The sequence below is a fragment of the Salarias fasciatus genome, chromosome 13 (assembly GCF_902148845.1).
Source record: "Salarias fasciatus chromosome 13, fSalaFa1.1, whole genome shotgun sequence".
Taxonomy (NCBI): domain Eukaryota; kingdom Metazoa; phylum Chordata; class Actinopteri; order Blenniiformes; family Blenniidae; genus Salarias; species Salarias fasciatus.
The window spans coordinates 6,972,701-7,000,191 of NC_043757.1; the positions used below are offsets into that span (position 1 = coordinate 6,972,701).

General features: G+C 42.3%; 1 protein-coding gene across 5 annotated transcripts in view; it reads right to left on the reverse strand.

The window, feature by feature from the left end:
* The window catches only part of ccdc88ab (coiled-coil domain containing 88Ab), a 68,882-nt gene that overhangs the window by 6,688 nt on the left and 34,703 nt on the right, over positions 1–27,491 (reverse strand). For 3 of the 5 annotated variants that reach the window (XM_030106789.1, XM_030106793.1, XM_030106791.1), the window contains 27 exons: positions 23,495–23,553; positions 22,668–22,751; positions 21,929–22,069; positions 21,236–21,408; positions 15,284–15,365; positions 14,596–14,754; positions 13,881–14,027; positions 13,644–13,788; positions 13,009–13,187; positions 11,719–11,856; positions 10,107–10,290; positions 8,860–8,990; positions 8,437–8,730; positions 8,120–8,302; positions 7,750–8,028; positions 7,505–7,629; positions 6,759–6,897; positions 6,018–6,194; positions 5,723–5,884; positions 4,395–4,672; positions 4,168–4,311; positions 3,571–3,757; positions 2,859–3,004; positions 2,653–2,745; positions 2,180–2,382; positions 1,934–1,981; positions 233–310 (listed from right to left, as the gene is read on the reverse strand). In XM_030106789.1, the coding sequence (XP_029962649.1) occupies positions 233–310; positions 1,934–1,981; positions 2,180–2,382; positions 2,653–2,745; positions 2,859–3,004; positions 3,571–3,757; positions 4,168–4,311; positions 4,395–4,672; positions 5,723–5,884; positions 6,018–6,194; positions 6,759–6,897; positions 7,505–7,629; positions 7,750–8,028; positions 8,120–8,302; positions 8,437–8,730; positions 8,860–8,990; positions 10,107–10,290; positions 11,719–11,856; positions 13,009–13,187; positions 13,644–13,788; positions 13,881–14,027; positions 14,596–14,754; positions 15,284–15,365; positions 21,236–21,408; positions 21,929–22,069; positions 22,668–22,751; positions 23,495–23,553 (4,158 nt within the window). The remainder of the gene's footprint in view (positions 1–232; positions 311–1,933; positions 1,982–2,179; positions 2,383–2,652; positions 2,746–2,858; positions 3,005–3,570; positions 3,758–4,167; positions 4,312–4,394; positions 4,673–5,722; positions 5,885–6,017; positions 6,195–6,758; positions 6,898–7,504; positions 7,630–7,749; positions 8,029–8,119; positions 8,303–8,436; positions 8,731–8,859; positions 8,991–10,106; positions 10,291–11,718; positions 11,857–13,008; positions 13,188–13,643; positions 13,789–13,880; positions 14,028–14,595; positions 14,755–15,283; positions 15,366–21,235; positions 21,409–21,928; positions 22,070–22,667; positions 22,752–23,494; positions 23,554–27,491) is intronic. The other 2 variants (XM_030106790.1, XM_030106792.1) reach the window with 2 other exon arrangements.

Below are 27,491 nucleotides of genomic sequence, written 5' to 3' on the forward strand. Positions count from 1 at the left end.
AATTTTAAAGCTGGATGACTGAGTCGACATCTCAGCACACTTTCGAGCTCTCTGTGCACAATCCTGATTGCAGCATCTGTGTTTGAAAGCTGAGGGGCCGCGCCGTCACCACCCCACACTGCAGCCCCCTCGTCATCAGTGGCCGCTCCTTTTTTTTGTTTCTCCTAGCGTGACGAGTAAGAGGGGAGAAGAGGCGGAGGAAGGCTATCGTGGCGGCTAGCAGAGGTCTTACACATGGAGCGCCGGTAGATGGCCTTGTCTTTGTCTTTGTCCTTGGATCTGTTCCTCATGAAAGGCAACCTTTTAATAGCTGGCAGAGCGCAGCCAAAGACAGGCGGACAGGAGGGGAGAGAGGGCGGCAGAGCCAGCCCAAGAGAGGCGGAGGGAAAGAAAAACCAAGAGGGTGGGGGGGGAAAAAGAAGGGTAGAACAGAGGGATGTGGTTAACGTTGTCACAGACAAAGCCGGGGGAGAGATGCAGAGACAGCTGAGCCCGTGGACACTCAACGAGACCACAGTCAATGCAACACAGGGGCTGGAGTTCAAATCAGTGCAAAGCCTGTTCCGTACAATAAATCTATGGATTAAAAAAAAAAAAAAAAAAAAAAAAAAAAGAAGACTCAAACCCGATCGGAATGGACTACAGAGCCTCCAATTGACTTTACTTTTAAATCTGAGTAAGGGCAGACTTTGACACACAAAGACGCACGACGTTATACGAGGACAGAGACGCATCTCCACACATTCTCCCACCACACAGCCAGGAACTGTCACTCAAACATCCCAGTGTTCACGGTTCTGATGCTATGTCACGGACGGATCTGGAAGCGTTGCACAATGGACACGATGACACACAGTCACAACAACTAGATGAGGAGGAGACGACGGGGAGCATTAAAGGGTGCAATCAGGAGAGCGAAGAAGGGGAAAGTTTAAAGCATCAGGGTAAACTTCACAACCTATTCTCTGTAAAGCACATGAAGAATTGATCCTTATATATCATTGTTGACAGCTACGTTTTCTTCCTATTGTACAATTGGATACATATAAAGTTATGAAAAGATTTCTGTACGTTTTTTTTTCTTGAAACAAACTAAAGCTAAACTAAAGCTGATATAAATACGAGGAAAAAAATTCCCTACAACTAGTGCGACTGCTGGTGTTCAACGTGAAAATGAGTCATTGCACCTTTTAATAGCAGCGATGCTATGATAGAGGGCATTTCTTCTGTATTTACAGGTGAGCTGCACAGATCAGCAGGTTAACAAGTCCACTTCCTGAGAGCCAATGAGCTTCATGAGAAACACAGACCCAGGACTAACTTTACCATAAGCATTTTTAACACCATTTTTTTAGGGTTAGTAATATAAAGGTACACTTTAAGTAAATAGATCAGACATGGTCTTTTAAATTCAATCTTATTATAAAATAAGAAAATGTAATAAATAACATTGCAAGTAATGCAGATATAGGCTGATCTAAAAGAAATTAGGATACACAGAAAAGTGTTTTTTCTTCATAAATTAAGTAAAACTAACATTCTGATATAATTATACAAACTTTTCATGATGAAGTGATGAAAATCAAATGTAGATATAATCAGGAATTTTTTTTTTACTAGCATTTTCTACAACCAGATGCCATAATTATTACAAAAAAAGTTTTTAATTGTATGAAAGTTTTCAGTTTGAGTTTTGAAATATTCTACAAAATATAGACATTTAAGAAATGATTTTTTAAAAATTAATTTTCATGAGATTTGAGTTGTTTTCCCACCAGGCCTGCGGTGGAGAGTCGACCTCGTGATGCTGTGCAGCTCCGCCACGACTTCTACCACAGCCGAGTGACACCGACAATGGACTCACGAAAACATGCCCTGAGAGACGCCACGGTCGGTTCATAAACCCCGCCCTCCCACCCCGTCCACGGCATACCATTGGAGGAGCCCTGCACAGGGGCATTGGAGTGCTGCCCTCTCCTCCCTTCGCAGAGAGAAGAGATAAAGAGCAGTTAGGGCAGGAAGACGACCCTTTCAGCCACTCAGCCACATCACCCCACACATTCACACACACACACACACACACACACACACACACGAAGCGGTGTGTTTCGGACCTTCTGGAGGCAAGAGGTGTGTCAGTATCAGCTGCGGCTTTCACTCTTGCTGGTTTTGTACTCACTGCTGCTCCTCTTGTGCGACAGAGCGTCGTCTAGAGAGTTGGAGCCGGAGCCCACCGAGGAGCTGTCCTGGCTGTCCACTGGAAACGCCAGGAAGCCGTCGCCAGACTCCGAGCGAGACGGCGTCAGCGTGAGAGACCGCATCCTCTCTCGGCTCTTTGGCTTGATCAGCTTCTTCATCTTCAATGTGATCCAGTTGCCACGCCTAGAAAAAAAAAAAAAACAGGCATCAGGATTTAAGACAGATACAAAAAAATGTGAAAAGCTACATATCTTTCAGGCTTCACATCTGTTTACTTAAAGGCTTCGTTTCAGTTTGTAAATGGTCCCTGGGATGAAACTTGAAGAAGAGATCTTGCAGCGTGCAGCTGTTTAACGCTCTGCACACCATAAATATTTCATGTCTTCTTTCCAGAGGCCTGTGTTACTGTTGATCGTCATTTTAATCAAAATAAAGTTTTTTTGTTTTCCAAACCTGCGTGGAGGTGAAGGGTCGTAGAACTTATACTGATCCATAATCTTCTCCTCCAGCTTCTCCTTCTGTCTCCTCAGCTCATTCAGCTTGTCTCTGAAGGGTTAAGAAAAGAATAAATGCAGCTAAGCAACAAAAAGTTCAAACGTATTTGCGTGGAAATACTTAAAGCATATAAGTAATGTGAATAAATCTGATCAAGGGTTTACATGTATTGTCTTTGTTCGACGTGGAATAGGTCCTTGCTCTCCATGGTCTGCTCCAGCAGGGTCCGGTTCTGCAGCATCAGGGTCTGGATCTGGTCCAGCAGGTGACGGTTCTCCTCCTCCAGGTTTCCTTTCAGCTGGCTCAACAGCTAACACACACACACAGATATCAAAGAAGTGCTCAAAGTCCTGGGATTAGGAGCAGATAGAGCAAATTAAAGGGTTAAAGCAGCCTAAACAGCGCTGGCTTGTCAAGATTTCGCTGCATTAAAAAGATCAGTCAAAGACAGACGGCTTCTAAAGTGGGAGAGGTGAGGAGAGAAGAGACTGAAGACTAAAAAGAGGTGAAAGAAGAGCAAATAAAAAGATTTAGAGAGCAAATGTGGACAGAAAATGAAACAAGGCTGCTAAAAAAAGTGTTTAAGAAAACAAATATTTGATCTGTGATGTTTTGAGGTTTCTTAAACATTTAGACACATTCCTTTGCTATAATAGTTGCAAATTTACCAAACTATGAACAAAATCTATCATTATGTATATCTTCATATCATATCATTTTTGTCCTTCATATCTCCATTTGTTCTCATGTTGTGATTGTTTAAAAAAATGCTGCTCTGAGAGACACTAGACGATCTGCCTCGTTCATGTTTGTTAATGGAGCAGTCGGAGGCGTCGGGCGACTGTTTGAATGGAGAACTGTGACATTTCCACGGACCTCGCACTGGTTGGTGAGTTTAGTGGAGGTGATGTCCAGCTGCTGGTACTGCTCCTTTAGTTTGGAGAACTCGGCCTCCAGCTTGGTCTGATCCAGCTTGGCACTGTTCAGCTGGCTCTTGATGTTTTTGTGGTCCAGCTGGAGGTTCTCGTTGTCCTTCAGAAGCTGACGATATGTCGTGTTCAGTCTGCAGAGACAGCAGAGAGACTCCTCAATACTAAACTATGGAACTCTTCCACATTTTTAGAAAGATCAGACATCTTTTCATTAAATGATCAGGTTGGAATGTGTACATATCATGACTTTTGAACTTTACTGTTTATAACATTCAGGTGATCTACGATTACAATACAGCAGAGAAATGGAACATTTTGATCATAAACAAGTCATTTGCGTGGATTCTAGAACTACTGAATGAATGAATGTCCAATCACAGACAGGATTTGTAACATGAACTTCTCATTGCCATCAAAAACAGCTATCTTGGATAATTACAATTTTGAACAACTCAAATGCCATAAAACTAGAATAAATCTATCATCCTCATCAAAAGTCGGCAAAATATTAAAGAGTCCACGTGGTTGTTGGTGACCTGACCTGTCGTTTTCCTCTTTCAGCTGCTTGCACTGATCGGCCGTGGCAGCGTGGGTCTGGTTCTCCAGCGCCATCTTCTCCTGCTGCTCCTTCAGGTTTTTCTCCAGCTCCTCCAGGTCACCCTTCTTCTGCAGCAGCTGCTTATACCTGCATGTGAAAACACAGTGATACCCCATGAACCGAGAGCACCAGGTCTTGAACTGTGAATACGTTTCAGTGCGACGCCTCACTTGTCCTCCAGGTCCCGGTGCTGCTGCTCCAGACTCTTGTGGGAGGTCTTCAGGCCGCCGTGCTTCCCGATCAGGGCCTCGTACTCGGCCGCCTGCCTCTCGTGCAGCGCCGCCAGCTTCTCGTGGTCACGGAGCAGCAGCTCGTAGGTGGACCTCAGCTCCTCCTTGTCCTTCAGCGCCCCCTCGCGCTCGCCCTCCACGCTGCTCTGCTGGCTCTGCAGCTGGGCGTTCTGGGCCATGAGCGCCGCACTCTGCGAGCTCAGGGTGGAGTTCTCCACCTGCACCAGAAGACACATCAGCTGAAGCTTGCTGGCCTTCGGGGGGCGATGTGCATCTATCCGTCCACTACTATGCTCTGCAGTAATCTCTTTGTAAATAACTCCAGCAGGCAGTTTGTTTTTTATGTTTCTTTTATGGTCACAGCTGTCTCTTCCTGTCACATCATCCACAGAGATGAAGTTTATTCGTTGGCAGACACAAACCTTGTGTCCAGGTGCTTTCAGCTTCTTCTGTTTACCGTCAGCACACCTGTCTGCATGTGTGTCCTCGCATGCACATAACCCACTTCACACAGTGTGCAAACATACAGCGGCGGTCACACAGACAGCGAGCGGCCACCGTCCAGTCACTGTAAATCCTGCCACCCATAAGAAGGGTTTGAACTGTTGCCAAACAAGGAGGACAAGTCTAAATCCTCAGCAGGGAGCTAAGCAGTCTGGCAGGGCAACTGTACAAACACAGCAGGGCAACAGAGAGGCCATGGAACTATGTGTGTAGTGTATTTTAGCGTCATTTGTAAAGCATTTATCTTAATTTTCACATTTTTGATCAGTTTTAATGTATTTTGTTAAACTAAGATGATTTTATGTTTTATTCCATTTCAGAAAACCTTGTTCATCAAGAAGCTTTGTAAATGTAAAACCTGCATAAAATATGTAAAAAGTATTTACAATCTATTCATAATAATAGAGTCAAGAAGAATGCTGCATATAAGTTGTATAATTAAATGATTGCCAATTTATTTCATTGATGCAAAAGGAACATGTGGAGGAGATCCTATCGCTTTATAAAGGCCTCTTTTCCCGAGCTTCACCTCTATCATCAAGTTATCGACAAAAAATCTAAAAAGCTAATATTTCAATTTTCAGATGAGGTAATGTTAAATGGCTGGGAGGTCGTAGCCAGTGACTAAAAGGACAATGACAACCTTCTTTCTTCTTTGTACATCGGAGATAAAGCGCATTGTGCTGCATGGATATATGAGAAGCTGAATGCAGCAGTAATGAAGCAGTTCATTCGTCTCCTGCTCACAGACTGTTTGGATTTACCTGCAGCTTGGCGTTCTGAGTCTGCAGGGTGGTGTTGTTCTCCTGTAAGGAGGCCGTTTGTCTCTGAACGGCCACGATCTGAGCCTGCAGGTTGGAGCTTTGGGTTTCCAGTTGTTTGAGCTGACTCTTCAGGGCCACCTTCTCAGCCTGCAACGTGGCATTCTGGGAGAAAAACAAAACAAAACAAAACAAAACAAATGTGCATATTCAAGAGGAATATCACACAAAAACACACTTTGTTTGTTCAGCATTCACAGATTAAATGTTCCAAATCCCTCAGGTTGAGGTGACTTACGTTTCTCTCCACCTCAATGAGACGGTCTTTCACTTTCAGCAGTTCCCGGGTGGCTTCATGGCTCTCCTTCTCCCATTTACTGGCAGGGTGAGGGTCGTCCGCCCCACGAGGAGGTGAGCTCTGCACCATCCTCTCCTCCTCCTCTCTCTGACGAAGCGCCTCGTAGTTTTTCTTCACCTGACAGAGACGGACAAGTCAAGTAACTGCAGAACTTATTTTATCTTAAAATCTGGATCCGCTTTGATGATCCTGCAGACAGGATCCAGTCGAACAGGGAGAACACCGGCTCACCGTCGGTTACTACACCCTTACAGCTAAAACTCCAGAGAAGTTCTACGATTTTGCCGCCAATGTTTCTGCTTTGGATCGGATGTGTTCGTAAGTTCAAAACACAGGGAGCTCCCTAAAGAGAGGCAGGCATCCTGAACGCCACCTCTTCCACAGACTCCTGCCGCCTCATGAATAGATAAACTGCTGATAGAAGTGGAAGAGTGGTTGGATAAATAATGCAGGGGCCTTGAGAAGCCCTCAGTGTTTCTAGTGTTTTTTTGATGGCAGGAGAGATTTTGGGATGAGCTGTCAGGTTGTTTTTGTCATCAGAGAGGTCAAGAGGATGTTTTCATGTGTTCCTTTTATGTTTCACAGCTAAACGTCGATTAACACGTCATCTCAAAATGTGTTTTTATTCATGATTCTGAGTACTTCCTTTAGAATAACGGTCTTGGTGATTTTCCTTCGTACCGTCTTCAGCTCCTGTCGAAGCTGCTGGTTGAGGTTGGAGGATTCCTGCAGTCTGGCCTCCAGTGCAGCGATTTTCTCCTCTTTAATCTCCAAAGATGATTTCAGAGTCGACTCCAGTTTGGTTTCCAGGAGCTTAAACCTAAAGATGCAGGTCTGGTGAGTCAACACTGCAGAAATGCAGGAATGTAACACAGTCGAGAAAAGGACAAACCGACTTCTTGACAAATAAGCAAGGAGATGTGAGGATAGTGGCTTAGACATGTTCCCGCAGGGATATTTAGCAAAAGATTAATTTAAACCACGGCACCTACTCTAAAATAGGCCACAGACCTGATTCGTGTCCCAGTTGCAGTGATCACTTCTAATGATTCTGTGAGGATGAGGAGGCGTCTATTACGCTCTGCATTTCCACAGTGAGATACTATGATCAGTGGCTGATTCACATGTAATACATGGTATTTCCCGAGGGATCCCAGTGAAAGCCATGACAAGCTTTGATAAATCTCCATATCAGAGGTGTCACACTCATCTCAGTTACGGAGCAACAAAAAGTTTGCGTATCTTCAATTTAGCCAAACCATTTTACTATTTTTTAACCTTTTACCTCAAAGACACACAAGAACATTCGAAAAATATTCCACTTTATTGCATATATATTTAAAAAGATGTTGCTTTATATTATTATTATTATTATCTTGATCAGCCTGTGGGAGTCTACATAAGGTTTCCTGTGTGTTTAAATGTACCTGTCGTCCGAACTCTCGTCATGCAGGAGCCGCTCCTTGTTCAGTCCGATCTTCTCCAGCTCGTGGGTCAGCTTCTCCAGGTCGTTATTCATCTGCTGCGTACGAAGCTTCTCACTCACCAGCTCCTAAAAAGAGAAACAATTACATATTTCTGAACTTGACCAGCAACAATGCTCTATCAGTGGGTTAGAGATCGAAGAAAACATGATGATGACCGTTCAGATGGATCTAATAAGTCTGCTCACCTCTCTGAGGGTAATCAGGGTCTTCTTATCAATGCTGCCTTGTTTGACCAACTCCTTGTTCTCTCTCTCCAGGTCTTTGACTCTCGTGCACGAGTCCCTGAAGAAGATCATCTCCTTGCCCATGGTGCGGTTCTCCTTCTCCAGAGAGGCGATGCGCTGGTTGCTGTCGTCCAGTTTGGAGTCACGGATCTCAGCCTGCTGCCTCAGACGCTTGTTTTCCTTCTCCAGGAGCTTCTTGTCTTTCTCCAGCTGGGAGCTTTCCTGCTCCAGACACTTGTTCTGAAACAGGCAGAGAAAACACAATGTGATGGGATTTCCTGAAGTCTGACTGAAGTGAACACGTGCAGTGAAAGGTGGACTTGAACATTACCTCCTGCTCCAGCTGCTCCAGTCTTTTACTGGAGATCTTGAGCTCCTCCAGGTTTCGCTGCAGGTTCTGATTCTCCGTCTCCACCTCCTGCAGTTCCGCCTCCAGCTGCTGGATCTTCTTGCTGCTGTTCTCCAAAGCCTTCTGCAGACGCTGGTTCTCAGTGTCGAGGCCCTGGTAGCTCACCTGGGACAAAAAAAAGTTCAGATTACACAATTACAATAATCTACATGCTATTCATGCTGCTCCCTGATGGAATTATATCATCATTGTTGCTGGTTAAAAACTACAGAATGCATGAAACAGCATTTCTTTCTCACCTCTAATCTCTCCGTCTTCTTGGAGGAGGCTTTGAGCAGTTCGAGGCTGCGCTTCATCTGGCTCCGCTCGCTCTCCAGCTCCCTGTTCTCGGCCTCCAGCTGAGCGGCCTTCGCCCCGGCCGACCGGAGGCTCTCGGCCGAGCGCCGGAGCTCCAGGTTCTCCTGCTCCAGCTGGGAGTTCTCCTTCTCCAGAGCCTCCAGCTGGAACGCCATGTTCTTCAGGGCGTCCAGCTTCTTTTTCAGGCGACGGCCCTCCGCCTCCAGGTCAGAGTTCTCCTTCTCCAAAGACGACACCTGAGCACACATTTACATCAATTATTTGGAGAGTTACATTCCTTCTATACTGCCACGGTACAGAGAAGGAAACAAAATAAGCAAGGCTTCAAAGAAAGACAACATATCAGGACAGAAAGGATGACACACCTTTTCACAAGTGATTCCCAAACTGGCGACTTTCTTCTGCAGGCTCTCGTTCTCCCGTTCCAGCTTCTGCATGCGGATCTCCAGCTCCTCTGCTCGCTCTCCCTTCTCCTTCATCACCTCCAGCTCCTTACCTGCAGCCAAAACAAAGAAAACACATCCATCAAGAAGAAGAAAAACAAGGTGCACAAAATTTTGTGCCCATGGAAAAACAGTTTTCAGTGTGTATGTTTTTTAGCTGAGCTATTTTCTAACTTTGTTCTCTATATACGTGAATTCCATTTGAAATGTTTTTGAATATTGAAGTTTTAATGTTTAGCAGCAATAATATAGCTGTTGTGACATTCTTCTACGCTGAATGTACCTCATGGTGTTGCTTTTCTATTTTAGGAACGTTGAACTGCAATACAAATAGAGCGATTATGAAGAAAAGCTCGTCATTCCTTTTCAAAAGTGTAACATTGTGTGCTGAGCTCGTAGCGTTTGTTAAACTGAGGTCAACAACTCTAATTAAACCGAGATGTACAGACAAAGATTCCTTTTGCTCCTCTATGAGAAAAAGAAAAAAAAAACACATGAAAGAGCCACTCATGTTCACTTCTCTTTTTTGCTCAGATACAAAATAAAAAGTTGTACAAATCAGAAAAAACTGAGTTTCAACCACATTTTTTTATAATTTTTAAATAGAAATATGGTCTTTTCCAGCTTGTTTTCCCACATCTGTTGCTGCTAATATCAGTTTATGTGAACTGCCTTTTTGCTAAAATGTACTATTCAGACAATATTGCCTAGAAAATGGATGAAAAGCTGGTTTCTAATTCATGAGGTACGATTATGACACCCAGTGGCTGCTCTCGTGGCCGACCAGTGAATCTCACCCGAGTAAATACACACTTCATAAAAATATTCAACCTTTTATAGGTGACCCAGTTTCTTTTTTTAACCGCATTCAAGCCTAATTTTCTCAGCTGCTCCCTACAGGGGTTGCTAAACTGGATCTCCTGCTTCTTTTACTGTTACGCTAAACTTTTCCTCCTTTTCTGCATCCATGAATCTTCTCAGAAATCTTTCTCTTCTTTTCCTGCCTGGAAATTTCATCTCCAATCTCATTAATCCACTATATATAAGAAATAGGGTTGGAAGTCAAATTGTGCCACTAATATGGTTTGTTTGAGGTAATCAGTCATTAAGAGCAGTGAATGTCCACAGTGAGAGCCACAAACCAGGAAAATAGATAATGATTCACTCACGCAGCTGCTTCCTTTCAAACTCCATCTTGTTGAGCTTGGCGGTGGTCTCGCAGATGGACTCGTGCAGAACCCGGTTTTCCTTCTCCACGTCTTTGACCCGGGCTTCGGCGCCCACCTGGCAGCGCTGGCGCAGGGACGACACGGTCTGACCCAGGTGCTTGTTCTCCTGCTCCAGACCTTTCAGCTGGAGAGCCAAAATCAGAGGTTTAATCCAGTTTAATGTGAGACGAAAACATCGGTGTTTCATGGATGAGCGAGTTAAAGGAGGAAGATTTTCATTAAGTCTTCTTAAAACTAATTGGTCGTTCGTTTTTTTTTTTCTTCCTGCAGTCTTAATGACACATGGAAACCCCATGAGGACAACACAAAAATAGATTATACTGTGCATTGCTTATTTTGTGTTGCATTAGCCATGTCTCATTGAGTTAACAACCAAACGGATTGATTCCCCCCACAATAATCTGTGAGTGTTGGGTTTCTACCACTGCCGCCCATCAAAGGCGTCTTTTTACAAATCAGATGGTTAAACTAATCACAGGTGTCACGTTGGGTTGTAGAGGCTATAAATAAAATTCCCTGCAGACACACCAGCGAGTGCCTGAATCGGAGCTACAAGGTGCCACAATCTGTAGTCAATAAAACATTAGTGGGAGTTCCAGTGAATAGGTTTTGGAGCCAAATGGAAATCAATTGCATAAAGATCGCTCTCGGTAAAGAAAACGCAGTAAATTAAAGGGCTTAGTCGTGTCATGTAGTCGGAGCCTCCAGAAGGGAGTCATCAAGAGTGAAGGGAGCAGAGTCATTGAAAACACTTTGCTTGTCGTCATTAGTATTTTTACAACTGCGTTTTCAGAAGGCGTCAGAAGGCCAACGTTTCACTTAAATCACACTTTGAACTCTTATTCTCCTGATTCATAAATCCCTGTTGATATTTAGGCTATTAGACTGTCCGAAATTACATGATGGAAAATCATTTCAGAGTATTGGATTTTGATTTAAGACAGATTTAAATCAAATCAAATAATCAAAACAAAAAAAAACATTGGCAATCGTAAAATATTTTTGTGTGTCAGTGTTTTACTACAAGTTTGAGTGTCTTTTAAAGATTGTTGTTCATCAGGACTCACATATTCTCTTATTTTCTTCAAGAGGAAAGACACTCTGAAGATCATTTAGCCATTTATGACAAATTAAGAGGTTCTAAACAAAACACAACTAAACAAAGTCTTTCCTCAGTGGTGTGAACCTCAATTACTGCTGGTACTTTCTCCGGTCAGGAGGTCAAACCTTCTCACGGAGGCATTTAGTCTTTTTGAAGGTTTGAGTTTAGCATAGCAATGCTTTCTGGCAGCCAACCCAATAAACAATGAGTAAAGTGCCTGCTGGTAAACTGCAGCCTGGGTTCAAAGAATAACAGCACCAACAGGTTCATCGAGTGCATGGTAACTACTCAAAGACAATTTAAAAATATATTATCTTCATCGCCCGACACAACATGAAGACATCTTCAGATCTTTCCTCTGTTGATGGTCCTTAAAGTGAAGGCTTCATATCAACAAAATCATGAAAAAGCTGGCGCTACATCCTCGCAGCTTTGTGAGAGTGTGTGTACCTGTCGTTCTGAGTTTTCTCGGAGAGTTTCCAGAGTCTTCTCCAGTAAAGCTTTCTCCTTCATCAGGTCGGTACTGAGTGATTCAGCGCTGCGGAGCGACTCCCTCTCCGCCGTCACTTCACTCTCCAGCTGCTCCAACTGTAAACAACATTAAATTTTAATACCGAGAATGGAAACGGAACGGTTCCCAACACGTTTCAAAAGAAATTCCTGGTGGTGCCGCATTAAATGAAAAGATTCAATTCTGAGAGAAAAACATAACCAGGCTACTTCATGTAGATATCGAACGAGCAGCACATATGAGGTACTTCTACAAAGCTATAAGAGCAGCAGCTGAACGAAAACTGCTGCCTTTCTTGAATGAAAATTAAAAGTTTAAACTAAAACAAAATCTATTTGTAAAAAATAGATAATAAAACATTACGATGGTTCAGTGTTTACCAACTCCTGCCAAGTCAAAGGTTGTTTTTCCCCATTAAAACAAGAACAATCTGCTGAATATCATATACGAATGTGCCAGAAAAAAAAACTCCCTCTGGTGAAACTGGTGGAATTAATAATCCCAAACACAAACAAAAGAAAATGTCACCTCATTCTGTCACAACTCTGCAGACGTACAATGTACTCTCTCACACACACACACACACAGAAAGAAAGAATGAGACTATCTCTGTGGTTGGAGTCTCTCAGAGGCTACATTCACATTTTAATGTGTTTTTGGCTCCAAACCTCAAATCACTCAGAAATAAATTCTCTCTCTGGATTTTCTCTTTGTGAGAGATGAGCCCAGTTTCATGGCTTTTCATTCAGAGGGCGAAGAGAGAGGCTTATGCTTCCGAAAATAGCTGAGAGTCTTCTCTTAGCGAGGGGCGCTGGGGTGTCACACACTGGGAGAGAAAAGGCAATGTGGGGCTGCCTGGATTTACAGCTCTGCTTTCATCCTCCTATCCACCCCCTCTATATACCCTCTTCCTCCTCTCCCTCCCTTCATTCCTCACTGTCATTGTAAGAAAAGGTCTAAAGGCAAGTGGTGGGGTGATATATTACAGGGGAGTGATGGGATAACATGCTGATCTCGGTGGCAGGGGGGCTGATGAGGGGCTACAGATCGAGGAGCCCTAAAACAGACAAAATTATAAAGTTTTCAACCATAATATAACTAGACTGTGACACAATAAGCACAGAAATCAAACACCCCAAAGGTGGAGAAGATGACAACTGTGCAAAACCAAATTATACTCAACCTTTAAACTGACAATTAGGTACTTGACCGCATACTGCCTTGCTCACCTTCTGGTTTAGTTTTTGGTTTTCTTGATTGACTTTGGCCAGTTTTGCCACCACGTCCTGACTAGCGGCTCCTCGGAGCTCCTCCACCGTCTTCAGCAGCGCCTGGTTGTCTTTCTCCAGCTTCAACAGGCGGCTCGAGGTCAGCTCGTTCACCTCCTCGCCCAGAGACTTCTGAGGGGCTGAGTCAACAACAGCAACAGTTGGAGCATTTTCAATGTTTTAGCAAACGATTCAACTGTTTAAATCTATTAATTTAAAAAAACTAAAACACAGATCACTGCAAAGAGTCAATCATGATGAGTGGAGCTGGAATAAACCCTGAAAAAATAGATTCCTGGAGCTGTGCGGCTTTGCTTCAGAGGTTTTAAAGCTTTTCAAGTGCCATTTTAACAAACAAACCCCCACCCAACGTGTTTATCCAGATCCCTGGCTGGCTAAACCTCTTAACAGCCTTTACAGCCCAAACAAGCAGCTTATCTTTCAGAAGCCACCGAATATTAATTACAGGTCTTGACTAAGTGCAGAGAAAACCCAGTGGACACATGCAGAGGGTTAACAGGAAGACGGCAGGTCAGGACACGACCACCAGAGCTTCATGTGTCGGCTGTCTGAGGCTGAAGACCCTCTCGTCTTACCTTCTGTCAGCTCCGGCGTCTTGGACAGCTGCTCCAGCTCCCAGCCAAGGTGCAGAGACTCGTCCATGCTCTGTTTCTGGGCCATCTCGAGCACGAGGTTCTCCTCCAGGAGCTCCTCCATACGCTTCCGGTCCAAGTCTCGCTCCTGGAGGGGTCCACAAGAATGAAGTGTGTCAAGATAAATGAAGACCAAACACAGGTTGATCTGTCTTTCCTGCACTGCATGCACCGTCCTACCATCTCCAGGTCATGCATCTTGGATTTGAGCTGCAGGTTCTCCTTCTCCAGATGGTGCAGCTTGTCAGAGCGGGTCCTGGTGGTATCGAGCTGCTCTTCCAGCATGGTTTTTGTCTCCAGAAGGATCTGATTGTCCTCCTTCAGTTCCTACAGAAATCAACAGCGGACCACAAGTTAAGCAACAAATCAGACAGCACGTGTCAGTGAAGACTATCCGTCAGGATATGTCCAATTATCTGAAACTGGACATTGGAGGTTTTTAAATTATTTAGAAGCAATGCAACTTTCCTGATAATAGATGAAATAGAAGATGCACATTTAAAAAAAAAATGCATTCTAAGGCTGAAGAGTACAGTTCATGAGATTTTACATTTCATGGCACCGATTCTAAAATTTCCCAATCACATTTTCAACTTCTAATTGTATGTTTTATTCAACATAATCATACAGTTTGGTTGAGAAAAAAATGCATTTAGCTGTAGGCACAGTCATTCAGAACAGAACATGCAAACTCAAAAGGCCATCATGGGCTCGAATCATTGGCACTCTCTCGCAATGAGGCGAGAATGCTATAAACACTAAACCTTTGTGCAGAACTCAGAGTGAAAAGTTGGAACTGATATGCAGACCAGCACAGACAGAAAGAAATCAACACTTGATTCGACAATTGATCTGTCCTGAAAGACGATCATCCTGCGGGCGTTCGGCGTCGTACCTCCACTCTGGCCTTATAGAACTCGATGTCGTGAAGCCTCTCCTTGTACCGGGTCAGCTCGCTCTCCAGTTTGTCCACGCGAATGGCTTTTTCTCTGAGCGCGTCCAGCTCGTCACGGTAGGCCCGAGCCGACCGAGCATCGGAGAGCAGCTGATAGCTCTGTGAGAGATCAAAAAAAAAAAAACACACAGGACATCATCAAGCTTTATTAAATTAAAGACGTCCATGATCAAATGTGAATGCACACAGATTCATATGAAGCTGTTTGTATTCACCGAGTGCTTAATCTTGTGTGACTAGTAGATAATCTATGAATGACTAACAGCTTAAATCAGGTGTTACATAAAAGAGATAAAGGAGAGAACAAACCCTCCTCACTATCAATTATCACAAACACGCAGCCACACACACACACAGTGACACATTTAGAATGCTCTACAGTCCTGAACTCATGCACCTTGTGCGCAGTGGTTCACTGGCCAGATTGCAGCCGACTCCCAATCAAAAGCCATGTGAGGCTGCTGCGGGACTAAAGATAGCTCTAATAGTCCCTAATAAGCTAAGTCACCAGCTAGCTGATTAAAGCCTGGCAGCTCTGCGGAAACAAAGTGCTTAGAGCCGGGAGGGGGGGGGGGGGCAGGTGGAGGGCGGAGATGAAGCTACATGTGTTTGGACACGGTGACTTCACCTCCTGCTGGAGTCTCTTCAGCTCCACCTCCATGTTCTCCAGCTCCTGCCTGGTGTCCAGGAGCTGTTCACTCTTCTCCTCCCTGGAAAAGAAAAAAAGGAGAAAAACGATGAAGAAGGTGGAAAGAGAGACGATAGGAGTTTGGATGTAAATGAGCTTTTTTTTTGGGGGGGAAGCGACCTAAATGTTGGAGACAGTGTGGGCATCGGGAGGCCATTAGTCTAGAACAGGGGGGTCAAATATAAGGCCTGCGGACCAAAAGGGGCCCAAAATGTGCTCTGTGGGTTTGGTGGGAGATTTCAGAGTGAGATTTCACTCTGTTTCAACAAGCATTTCATTACACTATTCTGAGCATGAATACCAGAGTTCAAGGAATAAAATGGTTTTAGAAAAAATAAGTTCAACACCTCACACATTAAGCTTTCATATGAAGTATGAGTATCATATCAGCATGCAGATACAAACTATAAATCAAAATGGAAGAAAGATGAGGATCGACGATATGGCACATCCTTGCTACAAACTATGGTTTTGGTGGCGTGCTAGTATTGATCAAACCTGCATAAGATTTATGCTCTTATTTTCTGCAGATTCAAACAGTGGTTAAGAGTTTGGGTGAATTGCAGTTAAAGCTCTGTAAACGTAGTTATGTTCTGAAACTGAACCGCAGCATTAGCGTTGGGTCGATTTGTCATTGCGTGACTACAAAGACATTTCGGTGGCATTTTAAAAACATGGGATGACACATACACAGATGACAGTCAGTCACACTGACACATCTAAATTTGGGAAGATAGATTATTTGTCCAAGCGTGTGATGCTTCTGAGTCTGTAATTAGATTTTTTTTTTTTTATGTGTACTTTGAAGCACATATCAAAATTTGTGCATTTGTGATTTAAGCTATTCGTCCTTCATGAAGTTTGAATTAATGAAAGAGGATATTTAAACTTTCCTGATTCATTCACATCAAAGAGCAGGAAGAAAACGATATTCTGTGTTTCTGCCTGAGTGACTAACAGAAAGGTCGGCTCTGAAAATCTTTTTTTGGGGGATGCGTGTCTGTGTGTCTATCAGAGTATCAACAAGGACACTGCTGTAGGGCTGTTTCCATTTCCAAGCTTTCCGTTTGATCATTTGATGGGTGGCAAACCCCCCCCCCCCCCCCCCAACCCCCCCAAAAAAAACATTTTATAGCATTTGTCTGATATTTGTTTGCAGGCTATGTCATTTTCTGACATGCATGAATAAAGGATAGCTGTTTATCATTTGAGAGAAAGTTTGAATGCAAGGTTTGGGAGATCTGGCAAAAAATATTCTCAGTCTACCTGACATTTTTTTTATTCCAAAAGAGAAGCGACACAGTAACGAATCACATGATGACCTTTTTTTTTTTTTTTTTTTTTGTTGGGCAAATTGGTTCAGCAAGCCACATGTAGCTTTAAAAACATCAGTGAACCAACTAACCCAGCTAAGTAAAAACAGAGTTTTGTGTGCTGTGTGAGCTTTGCTGGTCAGGAGAGGACACAGAGTCTGCACTGTGTCTTGGCCTGAATTTGTCTGCAAACAAACCAACTCATTTTGCATTGCACACAAAAGCAAACTGTCACAAACAGCTGAAGAAGAGACTACTGCAGGGGTTAGACTGCGGTATGTAAATCTCCTCCTCAGGCTCAAACCGTTCATCCTGGTTTTTACTCTGCAGAAACAACAAGACGGACGAAGAAACACATCTTGTGGTAAATGCACTACTCTGTTTTAGGTAGCAGGTTTTTCTTTATAAATGATGGCATGATAGGGCAGCGTGACATTATCTGTGTGTGGAGTGTGTCTGTGTGTGTGTTTGTGCTGCTACAAACGGGGGGAAATGTGTCACGCTGCTTTGAAAGAAAACCACTGCATTCCTGGGATGCTGTTTATGTGTGTGTGCATGTATTTGCATGAAAGTGCTCCACTCGACATCTGATGGCCTATTTGATTACAGCTCTCCGGAGGCTCTGGTGAATCTCAATAAGAAAAGGCATCCCTCCATTATTGTAGCCTCTTTTTTTGTGCAGTCTCTTTCATATCCTCATTCCTCCCTCAGACAGTCAGCGTTCAGACAGGACGTTCCTCCCGTTTCATTGGTCGACCCCTCCTTCTCCTTACTCCTTCTCCTCCCAAATCACAAACACCTGTCATTTCTAGCATGGCAGACGAGCTTTTGGCTCGCAGCGTGGCTGCAGCTGGCTCAGATGCTTACATGAATGGTTTAACACACAATGCATCTGTGCAAGAAGAGACTTGTGTGTAATATCTGGAATGTCTGAAAAGCTGAGAAACAAGAGCAAACTTCATTCCTCCTGTCATGCTATACATTATCTACCTAAAGCAAGCAGCTTATAATTCTAAAATTATTGAAATAAAAGATGTTGGTCTTTCAAATCCAGTGCATTCATTCAAGTAAGTAGGTTTTTTTTGCGCTTACTTTTTGGAGGCCATTAAAACCTGGGTATACTTGTTTTTTCTTGGGAGGAAATTGGACAACTGTATAAGCTCAATTCTGAAGATGTCTATTTTTTTTTTTTTTTAGGAAGGAATTTCTTAAAGAAAATTAATCCTCTGGGATCAACGAAGTACTTCTCTTCTATTCTATTCCACAGCTGCTGTGAAAAAATCTGTAACGAGGTTGTAGCAGTGGTGGGGAAAATGCTGGACCGAAGGTGCATTCATGAGAAACAGAGAAATGGAAAACTTTTGGCTTTCAGGTGGAGAAAAACAGACCTGATTTATGTAAAACTGAGACTTTGGGACACATGGCAGAAGCCCGAGAGGCAGATCTGACCACGCCTGGTGGATGACAATGTGCACAAATAAAGTGCATGAACAGAATAAACATAACCTGTGTCAGATTATACAGTCAATAAAGACTTACTGATGTCTTATTATTATTATAATGTAGTTTATTTGTAATGAAAGTAAAATACAGTAGCTAATTGAAAATATATATATTTTGTGTTTGCATATTATGAATGAATCATTGTACAGAGGCTGAAGTCTTCATCATGATAGATATTTGGCACTATGGAGGCCTGTTTGAGAAGTCGTGAGGGACTGCTGTTCGCTTCTTTTCTTTTCTTCTTTTCACAGCAAATTAAAATGATGCTCTTCTTCTTGTTTGCACCATGGGGGAGTTTTCCAGAGGGGGCAGCTGCACACACTTTAACTCAACACCACACTGGAGTCTCCTTTCTGTGTGAAGACATCTAAGAGTGATTTCATGTAGTGAATACTGACTTTCAGGGGACGTTATCAGACTGGCGTTTCCTGTGGAAGTTACCCGTTATTTTTCAAGGGCATTTCTGCTTCTCAGTTCATTGAGTTAGTTAGATGCAGCAGTGGTTACTATAATGATTTACAGGCATTAAATGAGTTACAGCTGCTTGACACTAAACCCAGAGGGCCTTAGCATCAAGAGGCGTAGTAGTTATTTTTGGCAAAGTTTTTAAGGATTTTTTTTTTTTTTTAACTCTGGCCTTATAAGAAAAAAACAACAAAAAGACATGTTTTAGTTCTGTTTATTTTTTCTGTCTAAATTAATATTCATATAACATTAAAGCTATTAGGGAATTTTTTTAAGAGGAATATGAGTAAAAGCAGCACAAACTTTCAAAGACGATATGTGTAAGAAGAAACCAAGCTGTGACTCCACATGTGGAACAAACAGGAGGGGACAGAAAGCCAAGCCGCAGTAACTTCCACTCAAACATTAACAAACAAACCACTGTGGAGGGGGGAAATATGTGAACCGTATACCCTCCGGCTCTGGCCCCCCTCTGCTTCAGAGACACATAAGACCACACAGTAGTGACACATTTGCATGCAGACACAGTTTTCTGTAATGTAGCCACGGACAGAAAAGAAACAAGCAATCATGTGAGCAGACAACATCACAGACCTGAAGGCCTGTTTTGTTCCCCGTCCTGCTCATCACAGGACAATACCTCTCTGTCACAGATGCCCCAGCAACAAGTAAACAACACCGTGGCAACCAACAAACAAAATAAGTCATTTTCCTCATTTTGTGTAGCTTTGTTTGAAAATATTCATCATGTAGGTCAGAGAAGCAGAAGATATCGGCTGTGATTAATGCGCCACCTTCTCAACACAACTAGCAAAATGAATTAGCTTGGGGTCACTCACAGTGAGGCGCCTTCCACCCTTTTCGTGCCACTGAGCTCAAACTATTCTGAGTTACACAAGTGATTGTTAAAGAGCCGTAATTGGCTTTCAGTCTGGCCTCACGCAGAGCATTGTCTACCCAGGAGAGGAAAACACAGGGATGAAGGTTAAAGCTTTCAGTGTCACCACAGACAACAGAAAACTTAGTCCAGATTAATAAATACCTTCAGAAGCCTCTGGAGTGGAATTTGGAATGATGGTTTCCACACAGACACAACATTAAATATCTAGATAGATTAGGTAATCAGGTATTCAAGTCCTTTTAAGAATCACATCCTAAAGTTTCGGGGTCTTCAAACATCACCGTCATAGAGCTTTCAGGATCACTCTTCACACTGCACCACAAAAACCACATATTGAAAAAAATACCATGAACAACCATCAACAGGCCAATACATACATAAGTCTGTTATTTAACAGTGATGTTCAAAATGGTGAATACTGTAGTGGAGAAATGTTCCCTCTTGTCGATATCCTCCCTACAAATATTACATCAGGGACAGTTTAAACGTGTAACACCAAAATCCTTCCCCCTTGAAGTGAGATATCCAAACATCAGAAGGTCCTCTTCCTCCTATGACTGATCCATGAAGACTTCTGTCTGTCCAGAAATTACAGCTCTTCTAAAAGGAAGTTCTATTATTCATAAACAGAATTTAAAAGGCCTCTTTAATGCTTGTGAGAGCAGGTTTGCTCTCGTCAGTGTGTGCATCAGAGTAACATCACCACAGACGAGCCTCATGTGAATAATAACAAAGTTCTTAGAAAATGGACCAGTGGACTCTGACTGTTCCCATCATCGTTACTCATTAAGTGTCACGTCTCAACCACAGACTCCCAGATTAACACTCACTCATCCTATTGTGTGCGATTTCTATCTTATGTGTCGATTCCTTTACAGAGTCCTTGTGTCATCTCCTGTGACTCCAGCTGCACAGCAGACATGTCAACGATTATTTTTTAAAACTTTTAATTGTGTACAGGTATTCCATATATCAGGTGGTGCAAAAATAGGATCATTACTATTTTTACTATGCAGTTATTGACTTCAATTGACAGTGTTGTAATTTTTCAGAATCAAAAGGAAGATAATGAATCTTTTGTTATTATATTGACTAAGATACTATATATTAAAAAAAAAATTCAACCTCCACATCCAGTACCAATTATTTTACTATATATCTTTGTGTTTTGTTTGTTCAAATATATGGACAAAAACAATTCCCAACCATATTGCAAAAACCATATTGTAAATCTATTTAATAACATTCAATTTCACACTTGAATTTCCAATTTTTTTGTCAGGAGCAACATAAATTGGAAAATAATTTTCTATGTACGTATTATACAATATGTCTTGTAATACACAGTCCAGCAAAAAAAAAAAAAAAAAAAAGCTTATTGTGCAAAAATGTAATATTTTATAAACAAAAACTAGTTCTCAACTATATAAAGAAACATTTTTCTAGTAAACATGAGATAATCTGATGTCCCTGGTGCTTTGACTATTTAAGAGCTATATTGTCTTTATTTTCTTAGTATGTTCTGGTGGTTTAAAGGGGTCACCACATCATTGTACCTTGTACCAGTCACTTTCCACTTGTTTTTACCATGAAAATATGCTTTTTTTCTATTACTGTTAGAAATGTTTATTGTACAAGAAAAAACAAAAAAGAAAGCATGTTGTGTGGTTTTGTTTTAGGGGCGTACTGCCGCTCTGAGAAGTCACTCACAGTTCCTGCCGAAGGCGCCTGATCTTGGCCTTGGCATCAGCCAGCTCCACGGAGAGGTGCTGTCGGCTCTCGGTCCTCCTCATACTGGGGGAGTCTCCGGGAGACTGGCTGGAACAGGGACCCAGAGGGGAGAGCTGCACAGAGTCCCGCTCCTGGGTCAGCTCCACGATGGTCTGAACACAGAGAGCCGGAGGTGAGACCAGACCTGCAGAAGAGCCCGTCTTACAGGACTCACTGCAACACGGGCGTTACAATCAAACAGCACACAAAGTTCCCCCACGCACAGCCTATTTTGATCCAGCGCCCGTGACAGGAAATGGGATTTTAATTGAGAGCGGCTGGACTACACGGTGATAATCTGGAGGCCATTAAAACCTGACACACGCACACGCACGGGAATCAGCTGTATCAGTCATGGAGATCTGCACCCCATGGCTTGGAAACTCGCTTAATGACGCATGCAGCCTAAGTAAAACACACACAGACACACACACACACACCATCAATGAGACGGTTAACAGTTTCAACCCTTCCTTCCTGAGGTTTTTCTTTTGTGGTCGCAGCAAAAAAAAAGGAGAGAAAACTTTCCACATAACCAATTTCGAAATGGGCCATAAGAGAATTTGACAAAATCCACCACACTTTCCTAATTGGCCTGTTTACTGTACGTGCACACTGTAAACATGCCGTTACCTCCAGCTGGGTGTCTCTTTCATCCACCAGCCGCTTGAGGTGGAAAGCCAGGTTTCTGGACAGGCCGTCCAGGTCCTCGGCAGGCATTTCTCCACTTTCCAGCCACTGCAGGTCCACTACGTTCTCCTGGTTATGAGTCACCTGATACACCCAAAACATTCAGCATCATACAAATGATTCAAATAATATTGGCATTGTTTGTAGCAGCAGGGCACTGTGAAAACAAATAATAAAATCTAGAGGTTCAAAGTAAAGTAAATCCTCTTATAAAAGTGATTTAATGATCTGTTAAAAGACCTTAAAAGAGGTTTCTGTTGTCACGATGTCCTCAGTGGAGGTGTAAATGTGTCAGAGATTGGCAAGATAAAAACATAAGAGGCCTTTTCATACAATTCATGTATCTTGCATGGGTTTTATACAAGTATGGTAGTTTAAAATAGCAGAAAAAAGGAGTGATTGTTCTGTCTACATAAACATGTTTGTGAATAGTTAAGAGAATGAATGAATAAAATGCCATTGAACTATGTGCACGCAGATTATCAAGCAGAAGTTGAACATTACTAATCGGAATGTACAAACAGAGTCCGACTAACCAAAGTTTTAAACTGTATCTGCATGTTAAATTAGGTGATCAACTTTTGGTTTCTATGCACAAGCAAGCTGTACTCCTCTGATCTGTGGCACCACAACCAGAGAGGACAAAAAAGTCAAACATGTAATTCCCTTCAGTTTTGTTCACCTCTTGGATGTGGGAGGCGATGGCAGCTTTGGTGTCAAAGTCCAACGTCTGGATACGCTCAATGTACTCCTCCTTCTTCTCACACTGTAAACAGAAGAGGAGGACGCCGTTAAGACTGTAAATCATCGATAAAAAGGAGAACAGGGTGACTGTTTTTTTTTCAGGCAGTTATGCTGGTTGGGGGTTCAGGGGGAGGTTAGTAGACCAACACAGAGCAGACGCTGATCTGATCCAGGAAGCTGTGTCCCAGTCTTATCGGTGGCATCAGGCAGAGATAATATTCCCCAAAGATTAAAGGAGAATAATTCACAACAGAAGGAAGATTCTCTTCACTGCATAACTCAGGTCTAGTTTTAAAACGCATGCAAGTAAAATTACTCTCATATCTAGCCCACACCATACCACATAAGCACCAAACTATTTTTAAAAAAACATTGTGTTTGAAGTTATATCTGAGAAGAAACACAGTATCTTTTGTTTTCAGGTATTCAAACTACAAAGAGGTTCACAGAATGAGTCATTAAAATGAGAGTTTTTCAGGAATTCACTGGTTTTATCTGAAATGCAGCTAAAAGAGCTGAATGGAGGATTTGTATCAAGGCAGCGTTCCATTCATTCCACAGAGATGCGTGACACAGTTAACTCAATCAACTAATCGAACTAGTGGTAGTAATAAGTCGGGAGGCGGAACTACACAAAATTAGATTTGTGGTTTTGGAAACTGTTACAAATATTGATTGAACAAATTGGGCCACTGGTATTGACCCTCGCATTAAAAAAAAAACCCAAAAACTGTGAGGCTGATTTCAGGAGGAATTAACTCTTACCTGGACAGCACAGCCAAGAAGCAGCAGCAACAGCTTCTTCATCTCCTCTAGGCCTTGTTCTGAAAGGTGAAAGCAAACAGAAACAATTGCACATCAAAAAGCTCTACATCTTTTAAATGAGTCAAAATACACAGAAATCGATGAGTTGATTTGTATGATAATGTGTTGATAAGCAGAAGAAACATCTGCCATGTGTACTCCATTATAAAGATAGAACAAAGATGCAAAGATATAGATGTGAATTCACCCTCTCTTTCATGACCTTTTGATTTTTCATATATACAGAAAAATATCACCATCTAAAATACATTTAAATCTCAGAGCTGCACTGACTTACCTCGAGGTTTTATAGAGTTAAATTAAACTATTTTTTGCACTTACTGCCAATACTAATGCTGTCCCTACTTCAACTGCTAATGCTACCGACACTATTCGTAATACTACAGTTTTTAACAACGCTGCTACTGTTACCAATGACTCTGCTGGTATAATAATCCTGACACTATTACTACTGCTGCTGCTATTATCATCAATGCTTCTACTAATTCTGGGATTAATACTACTTCCTTTAGTGTTTTATTAAAGCTAATTAAATTATTCTTTACAAAGACTAATGATCAGTTGAATTATTTTCTGCTTTCTTTAAAAAAAAAAATGAGATCTATTGAAGTTTTAGAGTCCAACAATCACGAATATTTGATTATATTCATGGCTTTATAGTCAGCTTTGTCTTACCTCTGAGGTAGAACTGATTTCATCCTCTTAACCCACTTTTAATTTCAATTAGCTGAATTCCCAAGTTGTTAGTTTCCCCTCATTAAAAAAAAGAAAAAAAAAGAAAAAAAGCCTCGCTCTGGTTACAGTGCCACAATGTTTTCTACTATGTTTGGTGGGCTGGCAGGATGAACGTCCTCCACATGTCGGGACACATTGTCAGAAAACGCTGAATAACACAAACAGCTGCTTCCCTGCTCAACAGGTCTGAGCTCATCTGGGGGCTTTCAAGGCTGAACAACAGTAAACCAGGTGGTCTGTGTGTGTGTGTGTGTGTGTGTGTGTGTGTGTGTGTGTGTGTGTGTGTGTGTGTGTGTGTGTGTGTGTGTGTGTTTCAGTGACTCGGTCTTATAGTGTATCCAAGTCATTGTGTGTTTTCCCTTTTTGAATGAGCGTGCCTGTCAGAGGGACAGTTTTCATCTGTGCCTTTGATTTTTGTTTGACTTTAAGACGACAAATGAACCGAGGTGGTGAGTCTGAGCCTCCAGTTCAAGGCGGGGTTGTGACAGCGGGAGACAGAGACAAGTGAGGGAAAGCTGAACAAAAAAACCCTGTTTACATGGCATTTTCAAGTGAAAACAGAGCGCAAAACTCAAAGAAATCAATATAATCTACAAACTGCTAGACTTATAAGACACTGCTGGTGGGAACTGGGGACACACATGTAATGGAAAAAGCAAAAAAAAAAAAACAACAACATTTTTTGTCATTTCAAATCTGAATATGTTGCTTTCTGTTAACGTCTATTTGAGGTATTACCTTTAAAATTACAAACAGAAATAGAAGCTTTTTCAGTGTGGTTTACAATATACATCTGAAGTTATGTTTTGATACCTTCTTCACATGTTTTCTCCTCGATTCAATCTTTAACATAAAAAAGACTAAAAAATAATTAAAAGGAAAAAACTGTCGACCTGATAATGGTGCCAGAAGGAATCAAAAGATGGAATGAAATACCTTTAGGTGTACTAAACATGACAGAAAGGTTCTTTAAAGCATGAAATCAGAGATAATAAAGATGGTTATTACTCTTCAGCATGCCTCAATATGCGGAATCTGTCTCCTTTGACAGGGTCCATCCATCTACCCTTCCACAATCAAATTGATTCTCTTTTTCTCATTTCTCTTCAGTCAATATAAGCGCACAAGTCAGTTTGTTATTGAGTTGCAGAGACGTCCATGTGGACACAAAGTGACATCTTCAATTATCGTCGGCTTCATGAGAAACCAATATTACTCTCAAATCTATGGATACGGGATCATTGTGGACAATGTTTGGCCAATATCATGAAGCAACAGACTCTTGGAGGCTGACAACGTCACTGTTTGACTGCAGAAGAATATCAGTCAAATTCAGACTATTTCAGTCAATAAATGCTGAAGATTCTTGAGGTTTTTGATCTTTACCCAAAAGTGAAGCTCGTTACAGATGCGTGCGATTCCAAGGATGTTTTCGGATGAGCAGATGTTTAAGCATTTCAGTCGTATGATGGGAACCCAGATGTGCCGAGCTCCAGGCTGAGGGTGCAAAATGTTGTTTGTTTGTACTCAGCTCAACAAAACATGAAAGGAGTATGAATGATGGAGTTTTTGATGTTTGGTTTTTTTTTGTGTGTGTGAAGTTGTTGGATCACTGCATGCACTCACAGCATTATGAGTTTAAATGAACGAGTTTTGAATGAATGTCATCTACTGTTGCCTTCAGGAGATAAATTAATGAAATAATCAAGAACTGATCTGTTCAGTATGGTAGGGGTAGCAGTGCTGGAGTACCGGTATTCCAGACTGGTCTGGAGAATGAATTTTTATGGATTAAAAGCTCTCGGCTACTTAAAGATCTTGGCCTTTTACTTTTTTTTTTTTTTTTTTTTTTTTTAATCTTGGGATGTTCTGGGTTTGGTCTAACTCCATTTCGGTTCATTGACATTTTGGTCTTTTCTTGGCATTGAGTTGTTCTGGTCTTGGTCTCAACTGGCTTTCAGCCCTTTAAAGTCTTTGAATTGGGACACTCTTGGTCCTGGTCTTGATTTGGTCTTGGATTAGGTAATGTTGGCTAAAGCACTGGAGGGTAGTAGTACTACAAGTAGTAGTCTTTGTAGCAGTGGTACCTCTAAGCTGTTGCTCTCAGCAGCAGCCACACTGTGGTTTATGCAAATTGCATCTATGAAAATGTCAGAATGAAAGGATTTCAGGAATTTGCTCTGATGATGTGCTAAGCCACTGATCCAGGAGTAAAATTTAAGATTTGTCAGTCGAAGAGAAGAAAGAAAAGGCGTTAATTCATAGTCTGCACTGGTTAAAAAAGCAAAATAAAATGTAGAGAAAAGGTCTAAAACTGCGACGGCACATGAAACTTAAAGCTCAGAGCTTAACGATACTCTATTAGAACCATAGAAACCTGTTCTCCTCAGCAAATCCACTGAAGCAACATGGGAAAAGATAAGGGAGCACACTGGATAAATAATTCATACTGAGAGAGAAGGAGAACAAGAGGGAGAGACGTTGAGAGGGGAGGATGAAGGAAAAGAGACAAAAGGAGGGGAAACACAGCAGAGCACAAGCAACACAAACACAAGCGAGCAAGAGTGGAAATAGAGAAATCAGCCAGACAGAGCGGGAGGAAGGCAAAGAGGCGAGGTTGAAAATAGAAAAGAAATCTCCCTCCAGCAGCAGAAGCAGAGAGGAGGCTTCAAGGAGGTGCAGCCCTTCTCTCTGCAGCTCCTATCATCCCTCTTCGACCATTTTTATACACTCCCATCTTTTTTTCCTCTCTGCAACACACCCACCCACCCATCCTTCCTTCCTTCCTTCAACATTGTTACAAATCATCGGCACCTCTTCCAGGTCCCCCTGTCTCTCCTTCACCCATTTTCATCCTCTTTTCCGGGAAAAGTGAGGTCAGAAGGACAGTGACGAAGCCCTCTTCCTGCACTGCCATTGTTAGCACGGCTTCAAGGATGTGACTACAAATGTGTCTGCATGCATGTGCGATCTCCAGCCGCTGCCGTCTCTCCTGCCACGGTGAACAGAAAATAAAAACCCCAGACGCCTGGCATGTCCGCCCCAAGACCGGAACAAGCAATCGGATATTACTCTGACAGCATGCCACAGCGGATTCAATCCAGAGTACGGGGCTGAGATTATTCTGGGGAATTTGTGCTTTATGAGACACGTGTTGGATCCGACATCAGCATGACAGAGAGCATCACTATCAACGTCTTCA